The sequence below is a fragment of the Geotrypetes seraphini genome, chromosome 4 (genome assembly GCF_902459505.1).
Source record: "Geotrypetes seraphini chromosome 4, aGeoSer1.1, whole genome shotgun sequence".
Classification (NCBI taxonomy): domain Eukaryota; kingdom Metazoa; phylum Chordata; class Amphibia; order Gymnophiona; family Dermophiidae; genus Geotrypetes; species Geotrypetes seraphini.
In genome coordinates, this window is record NC_047087.1 from 107,368,998 (window position 1) to 107,391,176 (window position 22,179).

Consider the following 22,179-nt stretch of genomic DNA (forward strand, 5'->3'; position numbering starts at 1 on the left):
TCCTCTGGATGAGATTTGCTAGGTGGTGACTTGGTCATCCCTTCATACTTCAAGTTTTATAGGTTCAATGTAGCAGCTCAAGAGGACGCCTTCTTTGGAGCCTCAGTTTTGAAGACAGGCTTCTCTCCTTCCCGGGGTTTCTGGGACTGCTTAAGTACATCCCTTTAGTTCAGCATACCATCCCTATTACACTGGAAAAAGAGATTAGGGTCTTACCTTGATAATATCTTTTCCAATAGATAGAGATGGTATGCTGATTCCCCCCCCACCCCCCAGCCCATCATTGTCGATGTGCATGCCTAGACTTCCTGTTACTTGAAGGCTGCATCTCTAACCTTTCTGCCAGCTATAGTATATTGGAAGATATTGTATATTGCCTATATATATATATATATATATATACTTGGGTTTTTCCCAGAGTTCCACAGTTTCTTATGGCCTTTTGCTAATAAAGATTTTGTTCCTTCCTCTCCATGGCATGTTTGAGCTATGTGTTTATATTTATCCAAGGACAAGCAGGCAACATATTCTCACAAGATGGGTACAAACAGTGCAAAAGTGTACTGTTACTTCTTTAGAAGTCTCGCGACTGCCCCTACCTCGCAAGTGCTTTCCCACCTGACGTCGGCTCGTGTGACCATCAGTTCTTAATTGTCCGTGGAGCCAAGAAGTTGTATTTTGGATTGACTCAAAATGTGCGATTTTTCATTTTTTTTTTTTCCCAATCATTTTCTTTCTTCATTTTATTTTGGGGCCTTCGGGCTCCTCTCAGCCTTTTACCAGGCAAGCTGCATCGAAGTTGTCTTCACCAAAGCTGGCATCTCAAAAGCATGCCTCCTCATCAAGGTCACCAAAACCTCAATGCATTGCAGCTCCAATGGCACCTTCTATACTGACAATAGTACCTGTGCAGTCCTTATAGAGGTAACTTCAAGAGTTCCTTCAAGGGGAGTTGGTACTTACATTGCAGTCACAACCAGCCCCAGTACCTCGCTCGGCTCCATTGGTACCATCCCAGCTCGAGCATCGCTCCACCAAGGACTCTGGTATCGAGCCTCTCATCCGTCATAGCCATCACAGTTCTTCCTCATGCTCCACATCGGGTCAGTATCGACACCAATTGGAGCTCTTCCAGGCACCACACTCATAGGTCTTCATGTCAGTACCAATAACGATCCCAGTCAAAAGACCACTGCTCTAATGTGCCTTGTCTCATAAAAGAATTGACTATGATTCAGATCTCTCGGATCCTACATACTCGGATCCAGAGCTCTCTACACCAGAATCTTATAGATTACCCCTGATTCTTCTCCTCCACCTCCTAGATTTAAGTCTCCACCAGAGAGTTTGTCATTTCACCAGATTCATATGCCCATTTCAGTCCCATTGAATGATACGTTCCCAGTAAAAATGGAGTCTGAATTTCAACCAAAAGCAGAGTTTATGATGCCTTGGATTTTGAGCAAACTCTTAAGGACTTTTTAAAGTTTCCCTTTCATCATCTAATGAAGGATACCTTATTTCAAAAATTGGGAAACACCTCTACATGAGCCTGTGGCTCCTAGAAAACTTGACTATTTTTATAGAGTTCAAGCATGTCGAAAGTTTGATCAACCTCAACTACATCAATCCCTCTTAGTTGAATCTGCTCTAAAAAGATCATCCAGCTTTAGAACATGTTCTAGTACTCCTCTTGGAAGGGAGTGCTGAATTCTGGACAAATTTGGTAGATGGCTCTATCAAACACCATACTTTTGAGCTGGATTCTTAGTTATAACTTTTATATGACTTATCTTTAAACAATCCAGCAATTAGCTACCTTCGAATAGCATCTTCCTGCTGAGGTTCTCGACCAATGTCAGGAAGTCACTCATAACCCATTCCGAGCTACTGGGAGGATGAGGTAGAAATCGAAATAAATAAATAAATAATTGTTTGAAACCAGAAAGTTCATGTCCAGATCAGTATTTGATGCACTTCCAGAGCTTCAGCTGTGTCTATCACCATGCATCGACAAGTAATCAAATTTTTAATAAACTTGAAACTTGTTTGTGGGTCTCAGACTTGGACTCTAATGTACAAGATTGCCTCACCAATATTCCTTGTTTGGGAGATGAGTTTGATGACAAGATTGAACAGGCTACTGAGAAAATGGCTTGGCATGACATAAGTATGACAACTTTGTGTAGCTCACTCTTCTAAGCCCCAGAATACTAGGTGGTATAATCCTAGATATCAGTCGTCAACTTTTAAAAGATACTATTCTCAGTCCATATCATCTAAGCCGCCTCCTCAAAAGCACCCCAGACAACAACAAATAGCCTCTGCAAAAATCCATTCAGTCTTTTTGACTTCCTCATCCAGAGACTAGCCACTGTTCCACCATCTCTCCCTCTTGCTCATCCCATCAGAGGTTGACTGATTAATTATCAACATCGTTGGACCCTAATCACCACTGACAACTGGGTCTTAAAGGTAATAAAAGAAGGCTTATGCTCTTCATCTTTGCAAAATGCCTCCACACAGACCTCCAAGAAAAGTATACTTTCAACTCCCATCAACAAGATTTCTTGGGCCTTCTTTAGCTGAATGCCATAGAACCGGTACCTCCTCAGCAGAGGGGCATGGGGTTTTATTCTAAGTATTTTCTCATACCAAAGAAGACCAGAAGACTTTATCTGAGCCTCGACTTCAGAGCCCTCAAGTACTTAGTCAAAGAGAAGTTTTGCATGTTATCCCTCAGTGCACTCTATACCCTCGTAGAGAAGAACTGGCTTTGCTCTCTGGATCTCAAAGAAGCATACATGCATATCCCAGTGGCGTACTTAGCATATGTGACACCTGGGGCCCATCATTTTTTGACACCCCCCCAATCTGTATCAAAAATATGATTTTTGGTAACAATCCACATATCGCACAACAAGTGTACCTAGGAAAAGGCAGCATCTTAAACACTGCAGTGAGCACTAGAACACAAACACATACATTGTAAAGCTAAACAAGCCAGATCCCGCACAGTCAATTGATCCTGAAGTCAATACCAACTGAAAACTATGTCCTTTTCATACACACAGAACAGAGATACACCCTCGCCCAATATGGAATAATCACAAACTAAAAATAGAAATATGTAGACAAAAGTTAAACTGAACCGCCAAGAAACCAGACTCTACAACACCACAAAAACAGTGACACATGTCCCCTAATACTGTGCAAAATATAAAGACAGTAGATGTAAATTTGAAAAAACTGATACATAACAATCACCACTTTACAAATTAACAAATAAAAATAAAACAAATAATGAGAAATAAGAAAATACCATTTTATTGGACTAATCCATTTTTCAATTAGCTTTGAGGCCAAATCTTTCTTCAGAACAGTACAGTATACATTTGTTATGGTATCCTGTCCTGAGGAAAGGGGTTTAGTCCAAAAAATTGCCTTATTTTCATTTCCTATTTATAAACTTTTATCAATACAGTTACAATACTACTTGATTCTAAGTAAAGCAACAAAAAAATATTTCTACCTTTTGTCGTTTCTGCTTTAATCATCTTCTCTTTGCTCTCTTCTTTCTATACAGCGTTTGTCCTCTCTCCCTTCGATGCAACATCTGCCCTCTCTTTGCCCCTTCCACCCAGCTTCTGCCCTCTCTCTCTCTCTCTCTCTCTCTCTCTCTCTCTCCCCCTTCTATTTACTGCCCACACTCTCTGCCCCTTCCATCTACTGTCCACCCTCTCTCTCTTCCATATGGCATCTTCCCTCTTTCTATGTGCTTTAAACTGTATAGCTGGGGTCCCTTCTCTCCTTTGCACATGATTCATTTCAGCTTCACCCCCTCTCCATTTTTCTGTCTCCACCCCCTCCCCTATGCTTTGGCATCTCTCTCTTTCTCTTCTCCTTTCCTTCCTTCCTTCCCACTCCACATCATGGTGTGGTATTTATCTCCTTCCCTTCCCTCATGCCATGGCATCTCTTCCTCCCCCTCCATGGTCTGGTATCTCCTTTCCTTTTTTTCCATTCCCTCCCTCCCATGGACTTGGCATCTCTGGTTCCTCTCCCTTGTCTTCCTTCTCCCTCCTTCCCTCTCTCTCCCCAATTGGGTGCTGCAGTATTTCTCCCCCCCCCTTGCCTGTGCAGCATTTCTCCCCCTTCCCTGTGCATCAGCAGCAGCATGTCTCCCCCCTTGCCATTGCAGAATTTTCCCCCCTTGCAGCATTTCTACCCTCCTCCCCTTCCCAGTATGTCTGGCCGGTTTCCCTGCTGAAAGCTGCGGGCATCTACACCTCATGAATCACGCGAGGAGCGGACGCCCGTGGCTTTCGGCAGGGGAATCAGCCAGAAGCTGAGCAATGCCCATGAGCACCCGCGGACACTCCTGTTTACTGCCGCTGCTGCTGGTTAAGGAAAGGCAGCAGCGGCAGAATAAGGAGGGTGGCCAGCTGTGTACCCCTTTGGGGTGTGCACCCAGGGCGAACCGTCCCCCATACCCCTCCTTGGTACGCCACAGGCATATCCCCATTTTTCACCTCCATTTTCAGATAGAAACACATCTCCAATACAGGGTGCTACTCTTTGGCCTAGCATCAGCGCCCAGAGTATTCATAAAAGTGTTTAGTTGTAGTAGCTGCAACACTCCGTTCTTACTGCTTTCATGTATTCCCTTATCTGGACGACTGGTTGATAAAAGCATCCTCACCTCAAGCGACTCAGATAGCACTGGACTCAACTGTACATCTCTTAGAACTTCTGGGGTTTGTGATCAACTACAAGAAATCCCATCTCAACCAACCCAGATCCTGGAATTCATAAGAACGATGTTAGATACAATTCAAGCTTATGCCTACCTTCCACAACAGAGGCTTGACAATCTATTTTGCCTCTGCAATCAAGTATCTGCTCAACAGACTATTGTGGCACATCACATGATACATCTCCTAGGGCACATGATCGCCACAGTACATGTTACTCTATTTGCCCATCATTTCAAGGATCCCCCAATGGTCTCAGGCCACAGATCCGATTTCCCACTAGCTCAGTCACTTCACTTCTTCGTCACTCTGTTCAGTGATGGATTATCCCGTCCAACCTCTCCAGGAGCCTTCTTTTTCATGTGCTCCCTGCATCAGAAGATCTTAACAGATGTGTCCATATCTGGATGGGGAGCTCACCTAGATGGCCTTCACACTTGGATTTTTCAAGAACAATCACTTCATATCAATCTACTGGAACTGCGAGCGATCCGCATAGCACTGAACAGTATATTTCAGGATAGTCTACTCAATCAAGTAGTTCTGGTACACACAGACAATCAAGTTGCTGTGTATTATATCAACAAGCAAGGGGGCATAGGTTCTTGCCTTCTTTGCCAAGAAACAACTCAAATCTGGAATTGAGCCATTCTGCGAAACATCTTTCCCAAAGCAGTTTATATGGCAGGCAAGCAGAATGTACTGGCAGACAAGCTAAGCAGATACCTTCAGCCTCACGAGTGGTCATTGAACATGAACACAGTTCAATGAATCTGTTCCTCAGATATGTTTGCGTTTCCCAAGAATTATAAACTTCCACAGTTTTGTTCCAGACTACATTCGCCACATCATCTAGAATCATGCTTTCCTGATAGATTGGACAGACTAATTTCTCTATGCCTTTCTTCCAATACCCTTAATAAGGAAACTTCTGTTCAAACTCAAACGGGAGCCAGCTACAATGATTATCGTTGCTCCGAGATAGCCAAGACAGCCCTGATTCCCTCTTCTACTTCAATTCAGTGCCAGGGAGCCCATCCCTTTGCAGATTTACCCAACTCTCATCACTCAGAACAAGGGGTTCCTGCTTCACCCCAATCTACATTCATTAGCTCTAACAGCCTGGTACCTCTCTCCCAAAGTCTGAATGATATTCATTCCTCCACTCCAGTTTCAACTATCATTGATGCTACCAGAAAACCTGCCACACAATGCTGCTATCATTTTAAGTGGGCTCACTTTTCCTCATGGTGTACTCAGCAAGCTCTACATGTCCCCTGTCTTCAGTTTTGGATTACCTTTTACAGATCTCAGACTACGTCAGTGAAAGTGCATCTTACTGCCATCATTGTCTTTCACATTCCTCTTTATGATAAACCTCTGGCTACACACCCATTTGTTTCCAAATTTATGAAGGGACTAATGCACACAAAAACCACCTATCAGCTCCTCCAGTTTCTTGGGACCTCCATGTTATACTTTGTACTCTTATGAAGCCACTGTTTGAGCCATTCTCTTCATTGTTCGCATATCTCGCATGGAAAGTGGTCTTCTTGATTTGCATCACTTCAGTTTGATGCATTAGTGAACTTCAAACACTGGTTTCAGATCCACCTTATACAACCTTCTCCGTGACCAAGTGGTCCTCCGTACTCATCCCAAATTCCTCCCAAAAGTCATACCGGAATTTCACTTTACCAGTCTGTAGTTCTGTCTTCTTTCTAAGACCACATTCCCATCCGGGTGAAACTCATCTTGTACATTGGACTGTAAATGTGCTTTAGCTTACTACCTGGATCAAACAAAACCTCATAGAACCTCTACTCAGCTTCCTTTCATTTGATCCTAACAGACTGAGAACTCCGGTTACCAAGCAAATCATTTCTACATGGTTAGCAGACTGCATCTCCTCCTGCTATGCTCGGGTTGGGCTGCTGTTGGAAGAGAGTCACAGCACACAAAGTTAGAGCAATGGCAGCCTCAGTTGCTTTTCTCCATTCCATTCCTATTGAGGACATCTGTAAGGCTGCTACCTGGTCTTCAATACATACTTTTACATCCCATTACTGTCTGGAGATTCATTCCAGATGGGACAGTTGGTTCGGCCAAGCATTTCTACAGAATTTATTTTCTACATAATAGCTAGGGAGTTCCATCTGTGAGAATATGCTGTCTGCTTGTCCTGGGATAAAGCACAGTTAATTTACCTATAACAGGTGTTATCCAGGAACAGCAAGCAGATATTATCACAACCAACCCTCTCTTCTCCCATAATTGGCTTCTTAGCTTTTTTTACTGAACTGATGGTCCCGTGAGCCAATGTCAGGCAGAAAACACTCATGCATGCGTGGTATGGGCAGTCATGAGATTTCTAAAGAAGTTAGTGACAGTATACTTTGCACTGTCTGTACTGGGCTCTGTGGATGATGTCACCTATATATGAGAATATCCGCCTGCTGTCCCTGGATAACGCCTGTTACAAGTAAGTAACTGTGCTATATAAGCAGATCAAAGTCTTGTTTAGGGGGGTCTCCCCGTTCTCCTCCTATAGGGTTATAGCTGGCTTTGAAACTAACTGATTGGGAGCAGCATAGAGCAGGGAGAAGAAAGAAATACTGAAAATAGTGATCAGTATCTCCTGCAATGGACTCACAGGAGTGGATGCAAGGCCCTTGGTTCAACATACCATCCCTATCTACTGGAAAAGATATTAAGGTAAGAACCTAATCTTTTTGTGTTTTTTTTCCAGACTTCTTTTACCAGAGCTGGTTCAATTTTAAAAAAATTTTGACTTAGAAAGGGAGAATGGATTTAGTGGAACATGAGGAGGTAAAAATTCATCTGAGTTGCTTCTACAGTAATGCATTTTCTACATTTCTCAGGTAGTCATTTAGGGGTCCTTTTACTAAGGTGCACTAGCCGTATTAGCGCACCTTAGTAAAAGGACTCCTTATTCATAGAAATGTATTTATTTCTAAGGGAATCATTTTTTATGATTCTTATCTTTAAAACTTGGAAAACTGACTGTAGTTTTACTCAGTTTTCTGTGTTCTAATTAGCTATCAATCCACAATAGGACATTACCCCCTTTTCATTTCATTTTAGCTTACAGCATTCCATGTTGCTTTCACAAAGTTTAACTTATCTGTTTCTGGAAATGAAGTTAGAAACTGTAGATATAATCAGATTACTATAGCATTTTTCAGCAGTAGGTTTAGTGTCATCTACTGGAAGACCAACCCTTTCGCCATTGAGCCTATGGCATCCATGCTTCAAGCATCTCACATGTAAATGCTCGTTCTAGTAGTAGATACTTTGACTTGAGGAATCAGTAGATTTCAAGCACTGGTTATGTACAGACTATGGGCTTTGTTGCATCATAACAGAGCAAGAGTCGATGGTTCGGGAAATGGTATACCCAGAGAATACCATGCAAGAAGATTGCAGGGAAGACTCACCGGATCATAGGCAAGATAGAAATCCCGACGTATCGAAAGGGACGGAAACGAGGGAGACAGAAGGGGGAAAGAAATGCAAGAAAGTAACAGGCTGCAAACTTAAGTGTATGTACACAAACGCATGGAGCTTAAGGAATAAAATGGGGAATTGGAAGCTATGGCACAAAAAGATAATCTAGACATCATCAGCATCACGGAAACATGGTGGAACGAGGACAATGTCTGGGACACTGTGGTGCCGGGATACAAGATTATTTTAGTCTATATCGTGTTATCCTTATTGATCAGTTTTAATGCTTGTATTAGTTACTTAGAATTTTATTATGTATGATGGTGTTTTTTATTATATTGTATGCTGAGTACCTAATTGTGTAAACTACTATGAACTGCTGGTTAGGCGGTATATAAAAATAAATTATTTATATATTTATCTGCTGTTCGTGTCTGTCCTGTTGCCCTTTGTGGTACTTGCTTGTGTAGGTGTCCTTCCCTGGTGTTTCTACCATGCAGTGACTTGGCCCTTTGCAAAGGTGCTCTTGCTAAGGCGAGCGCCTTTAACTCTCAACTTCGATGTGCACCGAATGGCTGAATGCCGTTGGCCCCTCCTCTTTTAAGGGGGAGCTCCGGTGCCCCTTGCTCTCTCCTGCCTTCTCCTACTCCTTCTTCCCCTTTTCTTTCCTCTCCTGTTTGCCTTCAGCTTCTCCTTTCTCTCCTCTCCTGCCTCCTGCTCGCCTGCCCAAGTGAGGACACAGAAGGATTGCTAAGACCTACGACGAGACATAAACGCACTCGAGGAATGGGCCACAAAATGGCAAATGATGATGGCAAGATGATGCATGTCGGCAAATATTATATGCATGAATACAGGATATCTGGTGCTGTACTTGGAGAGAGCCCCCAGGAAAGAGACTTGGGAGTACTTGTAGACAAGTCAATGAAGCCGTCCACGCAATGCGCAGTGGCGGCAAAAAGGGCGAACTGAATGCTAGGAATGATTAAGAAGGGGATCCCAGATCAGAGAAGGTTATCATGCCGCTGTACCGGGCCATGGTACGCCCCCACCTGGAATACTGCATCCAGCACTGGTTGCCGTACATGAAAAAAGACTTAGTACTACTTGAAAGGGTCCTGAGAAGAACAACAAAAATGGTTAAAGGACTGGAGGAGTTCCCATACAATGAGAGGCTAGAGAAACCTGGCCTCTTCTCCCTTGAAAAGGGGAGACAGAGAGGAGACATGATCGAGACATTCAAGTTATTGAAGGGAATAGACTTGGTAGAGAAAGAGAGGTTGTTCACCCTCTCCAAGGTGGAGAGAACGAGAGGGCATTCTCTAAAGTTAAAAGGGGATAGATTCCGTACAAACATAAGGAAGTTCTTCTTCACCCAGAGAGTGGTAGAAATCTGGAACGCTCTTCCGGAGGCTGTTATAGGGGAAAGCACCCTTCAGGGATTCAAGACAAGGTTGGATAAGTTCCTACTGGAACAGAACATACGCGAGTAAGGCTAGACTAAAAAAGCGCTGACCCAGCAGCGGCAAATCTTATGTTCATTCTTGTTTTAAATTCCTACCAGTGGTACAAGTCACTTTTTCCAGGTGAATGAGAAAATTGTGCTCATATAGCACAGTTACTTATCGTAACAGTTGTTATCCAGGGACAGCAGGCAGATATTCTCACGGGTGACGTCACCGACGGAGCCCCACAGCGGACAGCCTCGAAAGCAGACTTGCTTGAAGATCTTTATAAGAGTTTCCGAGTGCTGCACCGCGCATGCACGCGTGCCTTCCCGCCCAAACTAGGGGGCGCATCCGCTGCGGGGCTCCGTCGGTGACATCACCCATGTGTGAGAATATGCTGCCTGCTTGTCTGGGATAACTTATCTTTTTTTTTTTTTTTTTTTTACTTATAGTTTTTATTTGTTGCCAAGGCACACTATACAGAACGCATCCAAAAGATCAATAATCAAAAGAACCATAGAACTGAAAAGCACCATACACAAAATGTCCATGATAGTACAGAAAGCAACCAGCAACATTTACTTCCCCCCCCCAAAGATCTCACATAAAACATACATCACACCCTCACAGTACAGTGTTCCTCCACTCTTCATAGCATTGCCATTTCCTAATAAAGTGCCCCATCCTATGAAGCTTCAAGGCCATCAGCCTATACAGAGAGTACCAGTCATCCAGTTTAGCCAGCACTAATTGCATGTTCAGAGCAGCGGACTGTTTCCAACTGGCTGCCAGCACCATGCGAGCCGCCATCAGGAACAGTTTGGTGTAGTGAATTTTCCCCTCCTCCCAGAAAGACTAACTCAATGGAGGGCTCAAGATCCCTATGTAGAATAGATGACAGGGCTCAGAACACTGGGCTCCAGTACCCCCGAGCCATTCCACCACATATGCAAATAAGTGCCCGGTAGCCCACAATCCCACCAATACTGCCCATCCCTCCTGCAGAGAATTTTGCTAGGATAATAGGGGTACCAGCACAGCGGTGCTTTGTACCCATTTTTCCACCATCACAGTGGCTAATCCCAGCATGGCAGTATGCTTCCAGGTCATGTCCCAGTCCTCTGGGGTTGTGCATAGAACTTCATGGTCCTGCGGTATATAAACTGTTATTATTATTATTCCTGCCTAACATGTATTTTAGGGGGACTTCGGATCTGCTACTGTGGCAGGTGTATATATAGCAGAAATCATGCCCTTTTGGATCTCTGAGCCCAACAGTTCAAATTCAGTCCCCCATTCCCCCCCCCCCCCAGGAGCTCACCTAGAATCCCAGCCCACTGAATATAGTCCTTCACTTGGAGTCTAGGATCAAATTTCTAGTTCCAAACCATACATCTCCTGGAGGTCCCCAAAGGGTCGCACTATCTACCTCTCTATGGGCTAGATTCACTAAGCAAACCGATCGTGTACCGATTGGTTTGCGACCCGATTTTACTCTGGCCCGATTCACTTACCTCTCATCCGGTCCGATTCCGATCCATGCATACAAATGAGAGGAATGGCATGCAAAATAGGCAGGGACGCGATTCACTGCAGAAATCTTGCAAACTGACTGGCCTGGCCGATCAACACAAGAAGTGACTGCTGAGGACCAGTCGCTGAGGTCTTTTCCTACTGCCTTGCCTTCTGCCATCCTGCCCTCTGTCCTGCTTCTCGGCCCCGATCTCCTGCCCTGCCCCAGCCCCAATCTCCTGCTGTCTCCTGCCTGCCCCAATCTCGTGCTGTGCCCCAAATCTCTCCTGCCTGCTGTCCCGACTCGCCGCCCTCTTCTTGCCCCAAATCTCTCCTGCCGCTCCGACTCTCCTGCCCTTCCCCGCACTGTGAGCCCATGGTTTTAACCCATGGGCTCGCTGGGCTAGTAAAAAGTAAATTTAGAAAAAAAAGTCACGGCTCTAAACAGCTCTTAGATGCATGCGCAGACCATCTACAGATGGTCTGCGCATGTGTTGGGATCGCACACTAGCGATCCGTGCGGTCGAAGGGGGTCATTCCTCCGATTGCCTTCATTTAAATTTTTTTTTTGTTTTGTTAATTCGTCGGGCTTGCACAGATCGGCCATGGATCGGGAACCCTAATGGAGGTTAGTGAATCTAGCCCTATGTCCATAAATTGCCCCACACATACCAACCTCCAAAGTTCTCATATCTTATCTTTTAAATTATACAGGTACCCTTACAAAAGAGTCCTCCACACCCTTGGCCATAAAAGGGTTCTCACTATCACAATTAACCAAATCCATCAGAGAGCCTACTTTGATCATGACAAGATTGGCATTTTGTGTTTTAACTGTTATGAACAGACTAGGATACCTCTAAAGTTTATGCCTTATCAGGTCAGGGCCACTGCAACTACATAGCTCTTTTGTAGGCTGCAGGCCTGAACTTAGTTCTGCTTGTTCACTAAAAAAGCAGTGTTTCTCACCTGTTACAGACTGTTTTCCTTAGGTAGCAGGATTGATCAGGCATACAAATCCTCCCATCTCCCTAAGGTGAATGTTTTTTTTTTTAACTATGTGAGCCCACGGGGACAGATAGGGAAAATGCTTGAGTTACCTGATTGTAAACTGCTTAGATAAACTTGATGGTATATAAATACCTAATAAAATAAAATAGATTGCTGCATGAAGGAAAAAAACATGCATGCTAAGTACATTTCACTTAGTTCTGAGCTCTAGGAGAGCCATTCTATTATGGTGCTATTGAATGATGTCATCTTCTTTTGTATCTGATCCTACTATCTATGGAAGACCCTTTTACACTTTGGTTTGGGGGGCTTTGGTTTTGTACTGATATTCAGTACAGGATGTTGTTTGTTTGTTTTTTTAGTAAGTCAGAGCCACCCATTATAATAATGCTCCTCTCTAAGTTTATTGTGGTATCTTTAGTTTACAAACCCAATGAGTCGTGTCTTTGTTCATAGTAGAAATTCAACAAGGATATGCCCATCTGTTCTTCAGGACAAATATCAAGAAAATCCAGACCTTACCACCTATAAACATTTTCTTCTGGTTCCTGAAATAAAGTTTCAGGACCCAGTCCTTATCTGGTGTCAAAACAAATGTCATTAGGAGAGTAGATCTCACATTTCTTCTTCCACTGAGGTCTTCTTGCTACTTACCTTGGCATATCTTGGGACATAGGGGAAGATACCTTAGAGATTCCTAGAATCTCTTGAAAAAAATTTCAATAGTTCCATTGGAGAGATTATACTAGGTTAGGAAGATTTACCAGATTACGATTCAGTGTTATAGTATAATTCTCAAATTTTTCCATTTTATTAACCAAGGGAGTATGGGTTAGATAAACTAAAGATACCGACTGGATCGCTATTGGCTAATTCTCTGGCTGATTCTCAGGCAGCGATTGATGCTCTATCAGGTTTGCATGCAAATAATTTGCATGGAAGTGCAAATCATTTCCATGCAAATGCGACCGATCAATTGCTCAGTGAGCGATTAGCACATGCGCAGAGTCCTAACAGCAGTGACAGGGGAAGCAGCATCCTGTCACTGCTGTTAGGGCTTCTTTCTTTTAGTGGCACAGATGTGTGTTACACACACACAATCTGCCCCATTAAAAAAAAAAAGAAAAAAGCCCCTCCCATGCTGACCCCCCCCCCCACCCCGTGCCACTGATTCCCCCAAACCAATCCTCTCCCCTCAAAATAGGTAGGAGGGATGCCCACTCCTCCTGCCACTCAATTCCCCCGCTCCATGGCCACCCCCTGTACCAGGCATCCCCGAGCCACCGTCCTCCCCCCAAGCCCCCCTCCCAAAAATGGCAGGAAGGATGCCAAATCACCCCACCTCCCCATACCTTTTTAAAAAGTTGGAAGCAGGAAGCCTGCTCTCAGGCTCCTGCTTCAGGTCACCAGTTCTAAATGACAGGCCTTCACCTCCCCAGTGCTTCATGTGATGCACAGGGAGGGGCCAAAGGCCATGATTGGTTCAGACACTTAAAGCACCTCTAAAGGGGTGGGTCCTTAGGCGTCTTGAGTCAATCAGACCTTAGGCACCTCCCTCTGTATCCAGGATACTGCGGGAGGAGCCTAAGGCCCTAATTGATCAAGCCAATCAGGGTTATATAGGCTCCTTCCTCAGTATCCTGTATACAGAGAGAGATGCCTAAGGACTCAGACTGAACCAATCAGGGCCTTGGTCCCCTCCCTGTGCATCACATGAAGCACTGGGGAGGGGAAGGCCCATCATTTAGGATTGTCGGATAGAGAGTTGCGCAGGGACAGAAATCCCATCTGTCCCCGCGAGGAATCCCCTCCATCCCCGCAAGGAATCCCCTCCATCCCCGCCCGTCCCTATAAACTTCAGAATAAAGAGCTGCAACCATATTTGAAAAACATAGGGAAGGGCTTCCAAAATTCAAGGGTTATCTTACAAAGCTGTCCTCGGTGCAGCAGAGCTGTGGGACTCCCCTCTGGTTAAAGGTTCAGAGGATAAAATCATTTCTCAAACTTTGGCTGCTTTTGCATGTCATGCATGGGAATGTGGCCGAGAAGGTTTCTTAATAGCAATTAATATCCTTTACAGCAGAACAGGCCAGTTAGAAGGTGTGTTAAAATTCTCAAATACCATTTCAGCTTAACCAGACACAGAAGCACATTTGAATCGGGGATTCCATTACATTGGCTTAATCTGCTACATTTCTTGCTTTCTTTGGAGCTATTATAAAAATGTAACTCCAACATGAGCCACAAATGTATCAGGTCAGCCTAATAAAAGTTCCACAAACACTCTCCCTCCCCCCTTTTGTGTTCCGCCTCCCAGCCCTCATCTTTAAGCAAATTACCAGTCAAATGGAGCTCGAGCCGTGAGGCTTATCTTCTATTTCCTGCCTGCACTGCCCCAGCACACATAGCCGACCAGAAGCCTTCCCCGATGTCAGCGCTGACATCGGAGGGAGGGAGAGCTTTGCGTAAGCCCTCCCTCCGACGTCAGCGCTGACATCGGGGAAGATTTCTGGTCGGCTGTGTGCTGCGGCAGGGCAGGTAGGAAAAAAAGACGAGCCTCGCAGCTCGATTTCCATCTAACCCCGCAGAATCCCTGTGACCCTAGGGGGCGTCCCCTCGGAATCCCCATGACCCAAAGGGGAACCTGCGGGATCCCCATGGGTCCCACGGGATTCCCGTCGTCCCCGTTCCCGTGCAGCTCTGTACTGTTGGGCCCGAAGCAGAAGCCTGCTTCCAACTTTTTAAAAAGGTATCGGGAGGTTCAGGGGAGGGAGGTGTCTGATGGCAGAATCTTTTCCCTTTCACTCCCTCCTTCCTAGTGTGAACCAGAAACATGCACGGTCCAGCAGCCCCCACTCGCCCGATCGCAGAATTCAGCCAGCTCGCTCCCTCCCTCCACCTCACCTTATATTCTGAGTTTGCCGGCTTTCTTTTTCACCAAGCCACACGCTTTAAAAAAGCCACACACACGCAGCTGCTGGAGTTGTTCAATCTTCTCTGCTGCAACTTCCGGTTGCGTCAGAGCAGAAGATTGAACAACTGAACAGCAGCGCGTGGGCGGCTTTTTGAAAGCGTGCGGCTCGGTGAAAAAGAAAGCCAGCAAACTCTGAATATAAGGCGAGGTGGAGGGAGGGAGCTGGCTGAATGCTGCGATCGGGCAGGTAGGGGCTGCTGGACCGCGCGATCGCGCATGTTTCCGGCTCACACTAGGAAGGAGGGAGTGAAAGGGAAAAAGATTCTGGGCCAAGGGGATGAAGAGGGAAAGAAAGAAACCCACAGCAGGAAAGAAAGGGAGAGGACAGGCAGGTGAGCCAGATGCTGGAAGCAGGGGGGCGGAAAGAAAGAGGGAAAGAAGCTAGATGGGGTTGGAAAGAAAAGACACACTGGTATGGAAGAGGAAGATAGAGGAAATCTGGACACAGGAAGGTAACAGAAAGAGGGGAAATTATGTGCATGGGGGCATAGGGACAGAGACATAAAGGGGACATGCCATGGGGATGGTATATGGACACGGGGGGGAAGGGCAATGCCAGATACATAGGGGAGATATTAGAAATGGGGAAAATAGGAACACAGAAGCGAGATGGTTTGTGGGGATGGGACAGGGACTGAGCTCGCAGGCTCCACCGGCTTGCACAAATTACATTGTAACGTGCCACGAAAATAAGAGGGAGGAAGGTAGATAGATAGGCCACGCGAGAGGAGCCGAAGGGTGGTAGAAAGGGACAGATGGTAAAGGAGGGAGGGAAGGATGGTGGTGGAAAGGAATAGAACAGACATTGAAAGAGGGTAGAGAGGAACAGACCCTGAAAGGAAATGTGGAAGACAGAGTGGGGAGAAGATGCTGGAGGGGAAGAAGACAGATGCCAGACTATGGGGGAGCGGAGGGAAGAAGATGGGTGCTAGAGCAATTGGGGGGGGGGTGAAGGGAGAGGCACAGTAACAGCAAATGGAAGACACAAAGAGAAGACACACAGTGGATGGAAGGAATTGAATGAGAAGATGTAGAAAGCAGAAACCAGACAACAAAGGTAGAAAAAAAAAATCTATTTATTTATTTTTTTTTTCTTTAGGATAAAGTAGTATATTAGTTGTGTTGATAAAAAATTTATAAACAAAGCCCTGCCAGCTGAACATCTCTTTCTCTAGTTCTGAGCAGCCAGAACTTTGATTTATAAGGAAGGAATAAGCTAAATATTGCAGTACTAAGGCTTATATGGATGCTGCGGGGACGGTGACAGGGCAGTGAATGGGATGGCAGTGGCAGTGATGGTGACGGGGTGGTGAAGGGAATGGCAGTGACGGGGCGGTGAAGGGGACGGTGGGCTGGGGACGGGGCAGTGACGGGGACAGATTTTTTTCCCTGTGTCATTCTCTAGTGGGCTCAGCTCAGCGCCGGTTAGGGTTTGTGCAACGGAGAAAGTGGGCATCTCTCCTGCTGTCAGCTGTTGCTGGGGTTTTGTTTGGGTTTTGGGGGTTTTTTTGACGGCTGGCTTTGACAGCAGCATTTTTTTCTGCGCATGTGCCCATCAGCTATGGGCACATGCAAATTATGAAATCTTTGCTGCTGTTCGCCGACCTTATTTGCATGCGAGATATTTGGAGAATGTCTCACTTTTAAATTCGCTCTCAAAACGGCAGTGTTTTTTAGGCGCATTTTTGAGAATCTTTCCCCTAGCCATTTTAACAATAACATTTTTCTTTTTGATTAATCCACTTAAATGTAATTTATTTTATTTTCCTCATTGTTTAAAACTCTGTTCCTCATGCAAGTTTGTATGCTTGTAAATATTATAAATGCAAATATAAAATTTAAATAAAAAAGGTATGCCCATCTGGAGGGTTGATTTGGATATTTCTAAAGGAAGTTGCCACTAGGTTTGAATTTTTTGATGGAAGGTTGGCTGAGTTGCTCTGTTGTATATGAGGAATTTTGGGCTGGTGTGGCTGATTCTGGACAATGCCCAATAGCAGGTAGCATTTTTCTGAGTGGGGGGTGATTAAAATGATGGTGCTTTCTTGGTAAAAGGGTAGACTAAAGATTGTTTCTTGCCTCATTGGATCTGATATATGCTGATGGTGCTTGAAGTAAAATAGTTCAACATTTCAAGCAAGCCAGAATACCATTGTTTTGACTAGTTCTTTGAGAAAGAAACTCTTTCAAATTGTCTGTGCTAGTTATTCTTCATTCTTATTAAATAGTAACATGGCTTATGATACTCATAAGTATGACATAATAAGAAGGTACTGCTTTAAAAGTTTTGGATTCCTTTTTTTTTTTCTTCTTCTTATTGCAATAATTCCTTTTAAATGTCATTATGCTAAAAGCATGTAATATTAGAAGCATTAAAAGATGTTTTCCTATTGTGTATTTTCCTACCCTACAGGACTGGATAAGATTGAATTCCTACAGAGTCATGAGAACCAGGAAATCTACCAGAAGGCCTTTGACCTGATTGAGCACTACTTTGGGACTGAGGATGAGGATAGCAGTATTGCACCTCAGGTGGATATTAGCCAACAGCAGTACATCTTCCAGCAAAGAGAGGCCCCCATGGAGGGCTTCCAGCTCTAACATACCTGGAGAAGCAGATTTTCTCACAGTACAGACAGCCACATCTGTTCTCTTTTCGAGTCCATGGAGCTTATCTCTTAAATGTTTTCCATACAACTGTTTGCGCTCATTTGCTTGCCTTGCGCACAGTCTTTTCCTCTTTTGAGCTCAAGGCTTGAAAAAATTTTCCATGGAGGAGTAAAGCTTCTTAAACCCATGGTTTGAGGTTAAAGGTGAATGAATGCTTCATACTTCAGGTGCCGTGAGAATGGAGAAGAAAAATAAATCATAGCAAGTACAATAACGGTCCCATGCTCTGCATATCTACATTTTACATATTACTGGACAATGCAGCAGGACACTAAACCAATAAGAGTGACACTTCAACTAAAGAAAACACTCACGACTTACAAAGACAGACAGGAACGTTTGCTTTTGATGTAACTTCAGATCAATGTGATAAATTAGACTTCATGGTTCACAGTGTTTTGTTTTGTTTTTTCACATGGTCTGCTGTAGTGACCTACTTTGAGTTGCTTTGGAAAACTTTTCCAGTCAGACTTTTATTAGAATCTCCACTGGGAATGTGAGAGAGTAGATACACTCATTCCTTGCTGGATCTGTAAGCCTGGCTTACTGGCACAAACAGTCACTGAAAATCTGAAGAATAAGCTAAGTGTACTTGTGCACCTAAGGCCTTCAGTGAATATATTTTGTGCTTCTTATAAACACTTGCCCTGAATTCTTCTATCTGTATAACTTGAAACTCTCATGCTGGACTGAAGGCTGCCTTGACTGGACTTTCTCTCTTCTCCCCATTTCCAATTTAACCTACACAAGGTTTTGGACTGCTGCTGTTCAGCTCTAGCCCTTCCCCAGCGACAGACATTGGGTGGATTTGAGAGGACTTGACTAATGACTCATAAATTAAAAACAACTCCCCTGCCCTCAAAAATGTGATTTAGAACACATCTCTGCATTAAAGTGGAAACCTTTTCAGGCTTTGTGGTCCTGATTTTGATCCTGGCAAGCATAGGGAGAGGTTCTCTATCCTAAATTCTTTCATATTAAAATATAACCTCCCCCCCTTTTTTTTTTAATACAGCTTAATTTTTTTAACAGGTCTGTGCTGTTTAAATTATTATATTTTTTATGTCAGCACTCAGTATCTTACCATACTCGAAAACTGGTGCTGAGAGGACCATTAGGCACTTGGTTCTCTGTTCTGCATTTTTGCATTAATGTCAGGATAAGAAATTTGGCCTGGGCACTCTGTTTTTCAGCATCGGGTCCTGAGATCAGACATTCTCAAATCAAAAGCATTCTGCTATTCAAACTGTTCTGTTATTTTTGTTGTTGTTGTTATTGTACCCTTAGTCTTCAAGCCCTGTTGCTCCTATTGGACCTACACTAGCTTTAGAATTAGAGCATCTGCTTTAAGGCACACTCTGCTCCTTGGCAGGCCATGGTGGTTGCAGTGGTCTTCCTTTACTGCAATCAGGCTCAGTCATTCCTGACAGATTTGAGAAGGGGGTAGAATCCAAAACCTATTTTGCATTATGACCTGAACTACAGTACCAGTCTGCAACATCTTTCACTGGGTTATGTGATACTAGTTGGAATGATGACCTTGGTTGTCTAGTTAGCACCTTAAAGATAAGAAAAATACAGGATGAGCTAATCTAATCCAGATACTAAAAAAATAAAGTATGTAACAAGTATCTTATGGGAAGAAGATAGCAAACTGAAATGACAAAAGCCTATAATTGAATTTATGATGAATAAACTTGGGTGTAAGCAGTGGTAGGGCTGGGTGTTGCTTTTTGTTTATTTTCTCTCTGGCAATTGCAGAATGCTTGATTTAATTGCTCACTGCAAAATAAATATATATAGTATTATGCATGGAAAGTTGAGTAAGTTTAACCATTAGATTGAGTAAACAATAGTCTATTGTGGTACTTTTAATCATTAATGGCTCATGTCTGATAGAAGCAATTAATGAGGACTGCTGCACTCATGACTTCAAAGGTATCTGGTAGAAAGAGAAGTTGCTGATCAGAGGTCACAGTTAGAACAATGGTTTAGGCACTTGGAAAAATATTTTAAATTTAATTTAATGAAACTGTATTTTCACTTCCATAATGGATATATTTTAGGAAAGGATATATTTTAGGAAAGGATTTTACTATGATATGGAACCGAGATGCATTGGATTAATGGAATTTCAGTATTTGTTAGCATTTTCTCTCAGTGCCTAGTCTATTCCCTACTATTGGGCTTCTGATATTAGTCACTCTTGATTTAGTAGCCCATCTTTTTCTCCAAGACGGTAAGAGCAAGAGTATGGTAAACTTACTGTTTCTGCTGTTCTATCCTGACTGAAGAATCTCTTCAAAAAGATTTTTTTGATAAATACATCCAAAGTGTGAATGCTGTTTATATGTACAAAATTTCCATAGTGTCTCTGGATTGATTTTCCTGATTATACCAGTTTTGTTTTTTAATAGATAGTTTCATTACCAATAGGTAATTCAGTTTACATATTTTAGCCAAGCTCCATTGGCTATAATATTTTGAGCTTTATCTTTTCCTGTTGCTGCTGAGTTTGAATATGTTGCTTTGTGTGATAAACTGATATGCTTTGGGCTGCTGCCTTTTGCCTGGATTTTCTTGGTTCAAGACCTGTATGTAACATTAATGTCCTTTCCATGGAAGTGAATTCTGTGGCTGTGGTTTTGGCTTGTGAAATGTGGGAGGAATCTGAGGGCAAAAATTAGTCAGTATATGTTAGGCACGAAAATCTTCAGAAAAAAATTGGATATAAGAACTGTATGGAAAAAATACTTAAAGGGGTGTTCTGCTTAAGGTTGGTAAGGTTGCTTTGGGTAGGTTTGATTTTGGTGAATGCCTTGTGTAGAAGGGGTGGAGGCTGTTATCAGTCCATAGGCACCCTGTCTTACATTCAGATACAGTGATACAATATGGTTTTTTTTTTTGTTTGTTTGCTCTGATATTATGTTGTGGCTTCCACATATCCATGCATAGGACTCTGATTACAGCTTTGCTGATTTAGGATATATTGTACTGCAATAACAATTGACAGCAGCATACTTCAGCTTTTATTTGAATCTGGTCTCAATGATGTTTTCTGGCCAGCATGATCTACCTAAATGAGGATATTGGCAAACCTGATTCTCCCAACAGGCAAGACACAGAAACAGAATTTCTCCAGCTCCACATTTTAGGAAGAATGGAAAATGTATCCCCCTCCACTTTTATCTGGAACAGATGTTTCATGGGGATGTTTAACTTCCACTGTGGAAATGATTGCACACCTGTGAAAAATCCCTTTTTTTTTTAAAGGGATTTTGTTTAATGACAATGACTGCAATAACAAAAACCTGAAGCATGGTTTAAAAATAGCAAAAAGAGGAACTTTTCCTGACAAAAGGACAAATTGACACCCTCACATATGCAGCGTGTGTGGGAGTCTGTACTATGACAATGTGTGTATTGCAGCAGTTGCTGCTGCCCATTCCTTAAAAAGAAAAAAAATAGCACTGTTACTTTTTCTCTCATATGCTGCTGCTTTCATGCTGAAGGAACATTTTGTTTTCTGCACTTGATCTATAAAAGAAACTTTGATTCTTTGTAATTTAGATGGATTAGATTTCTTTTAATTTAAAAAAAAAAAATAACAAACCCATACACCTCAATGTTGCCTTCACACTATAGTATGGATAACCATGTTAATCTGAAGGGTGACGAGCACTGATCAATAGCAAAACTCTTTGTTTTGTCTTTGCCTTTTTATGTACATTAATGATAGAATATTTCATAGCAGTTGTCCAATGATATAGTGAGATAATATTTTTTAAAAAACCAACTGAGTTAAGGACAAAGCACATAAGTTGTTTTCTATCCCTGACAAATAATTTAAGAAAACTGTATTTGGAACTCCACCCTTTAAAGAAAAATGGCAATAGCCTAATTCAGCAAATTAAACTACAAAAAGCTGTTCAAAATTTGTTGTATGACTGTCTCTCTTAAGTGGAATATTGAATGAAAGGGCTGCCTATTAGTATATCACATTTGTGCCCTTAGCTAAATACATTCAAATATATTATAGATTTAACTGTGGGTGTTTTGATAGTAAGACATAGCATTTGCTTGATCAGTAATGAATGAAGCTTCAAACTCAATGGAATCCATCTAATATGGCCTGGAGACCTCTTCAAACATTTTCATGGTGTGTTCGAGCTCACATTTTACACATTTAAATCTTTCCTCTCCTAGTAATTAGTACATTCCCTTAGATCTGATTTTTTGTGTTCTGTTCATGATCTCCATTAGGATGCCATTTGTAATCACTTTGTTATATTTAAGGTAATTCTGACTAGAACATGCCTTACACAATTTCAAACACGATTGT

General features: G+C 43.0%; 1 protein-coding gene across 1 annotated transcript in view; it reads left to right on the plus strand.

Moving 5' to 3' along the window:
* KPNA1 (karyopherin subunit alpha 1) overlaps positions 1-21,622 on the plus strand; it is a 307,265-nt gene extending 285,643 nt beyond the window's left edge. The window contains exon 14 of the mRNA XM_033943492.1: positions 17,581-21,622. Within this exon, the coding sequence (XP_033799383.1) occupies positions 17,581-17,768 (188 nt within the window). The 3' untranslated portion in view covers positions 17,769-21,622. The remainder of the gene's footprint in view (positions 1-17,580) is intronic.
* Positions 21,623-22,179: the final 557 nt, after the last annotated feature.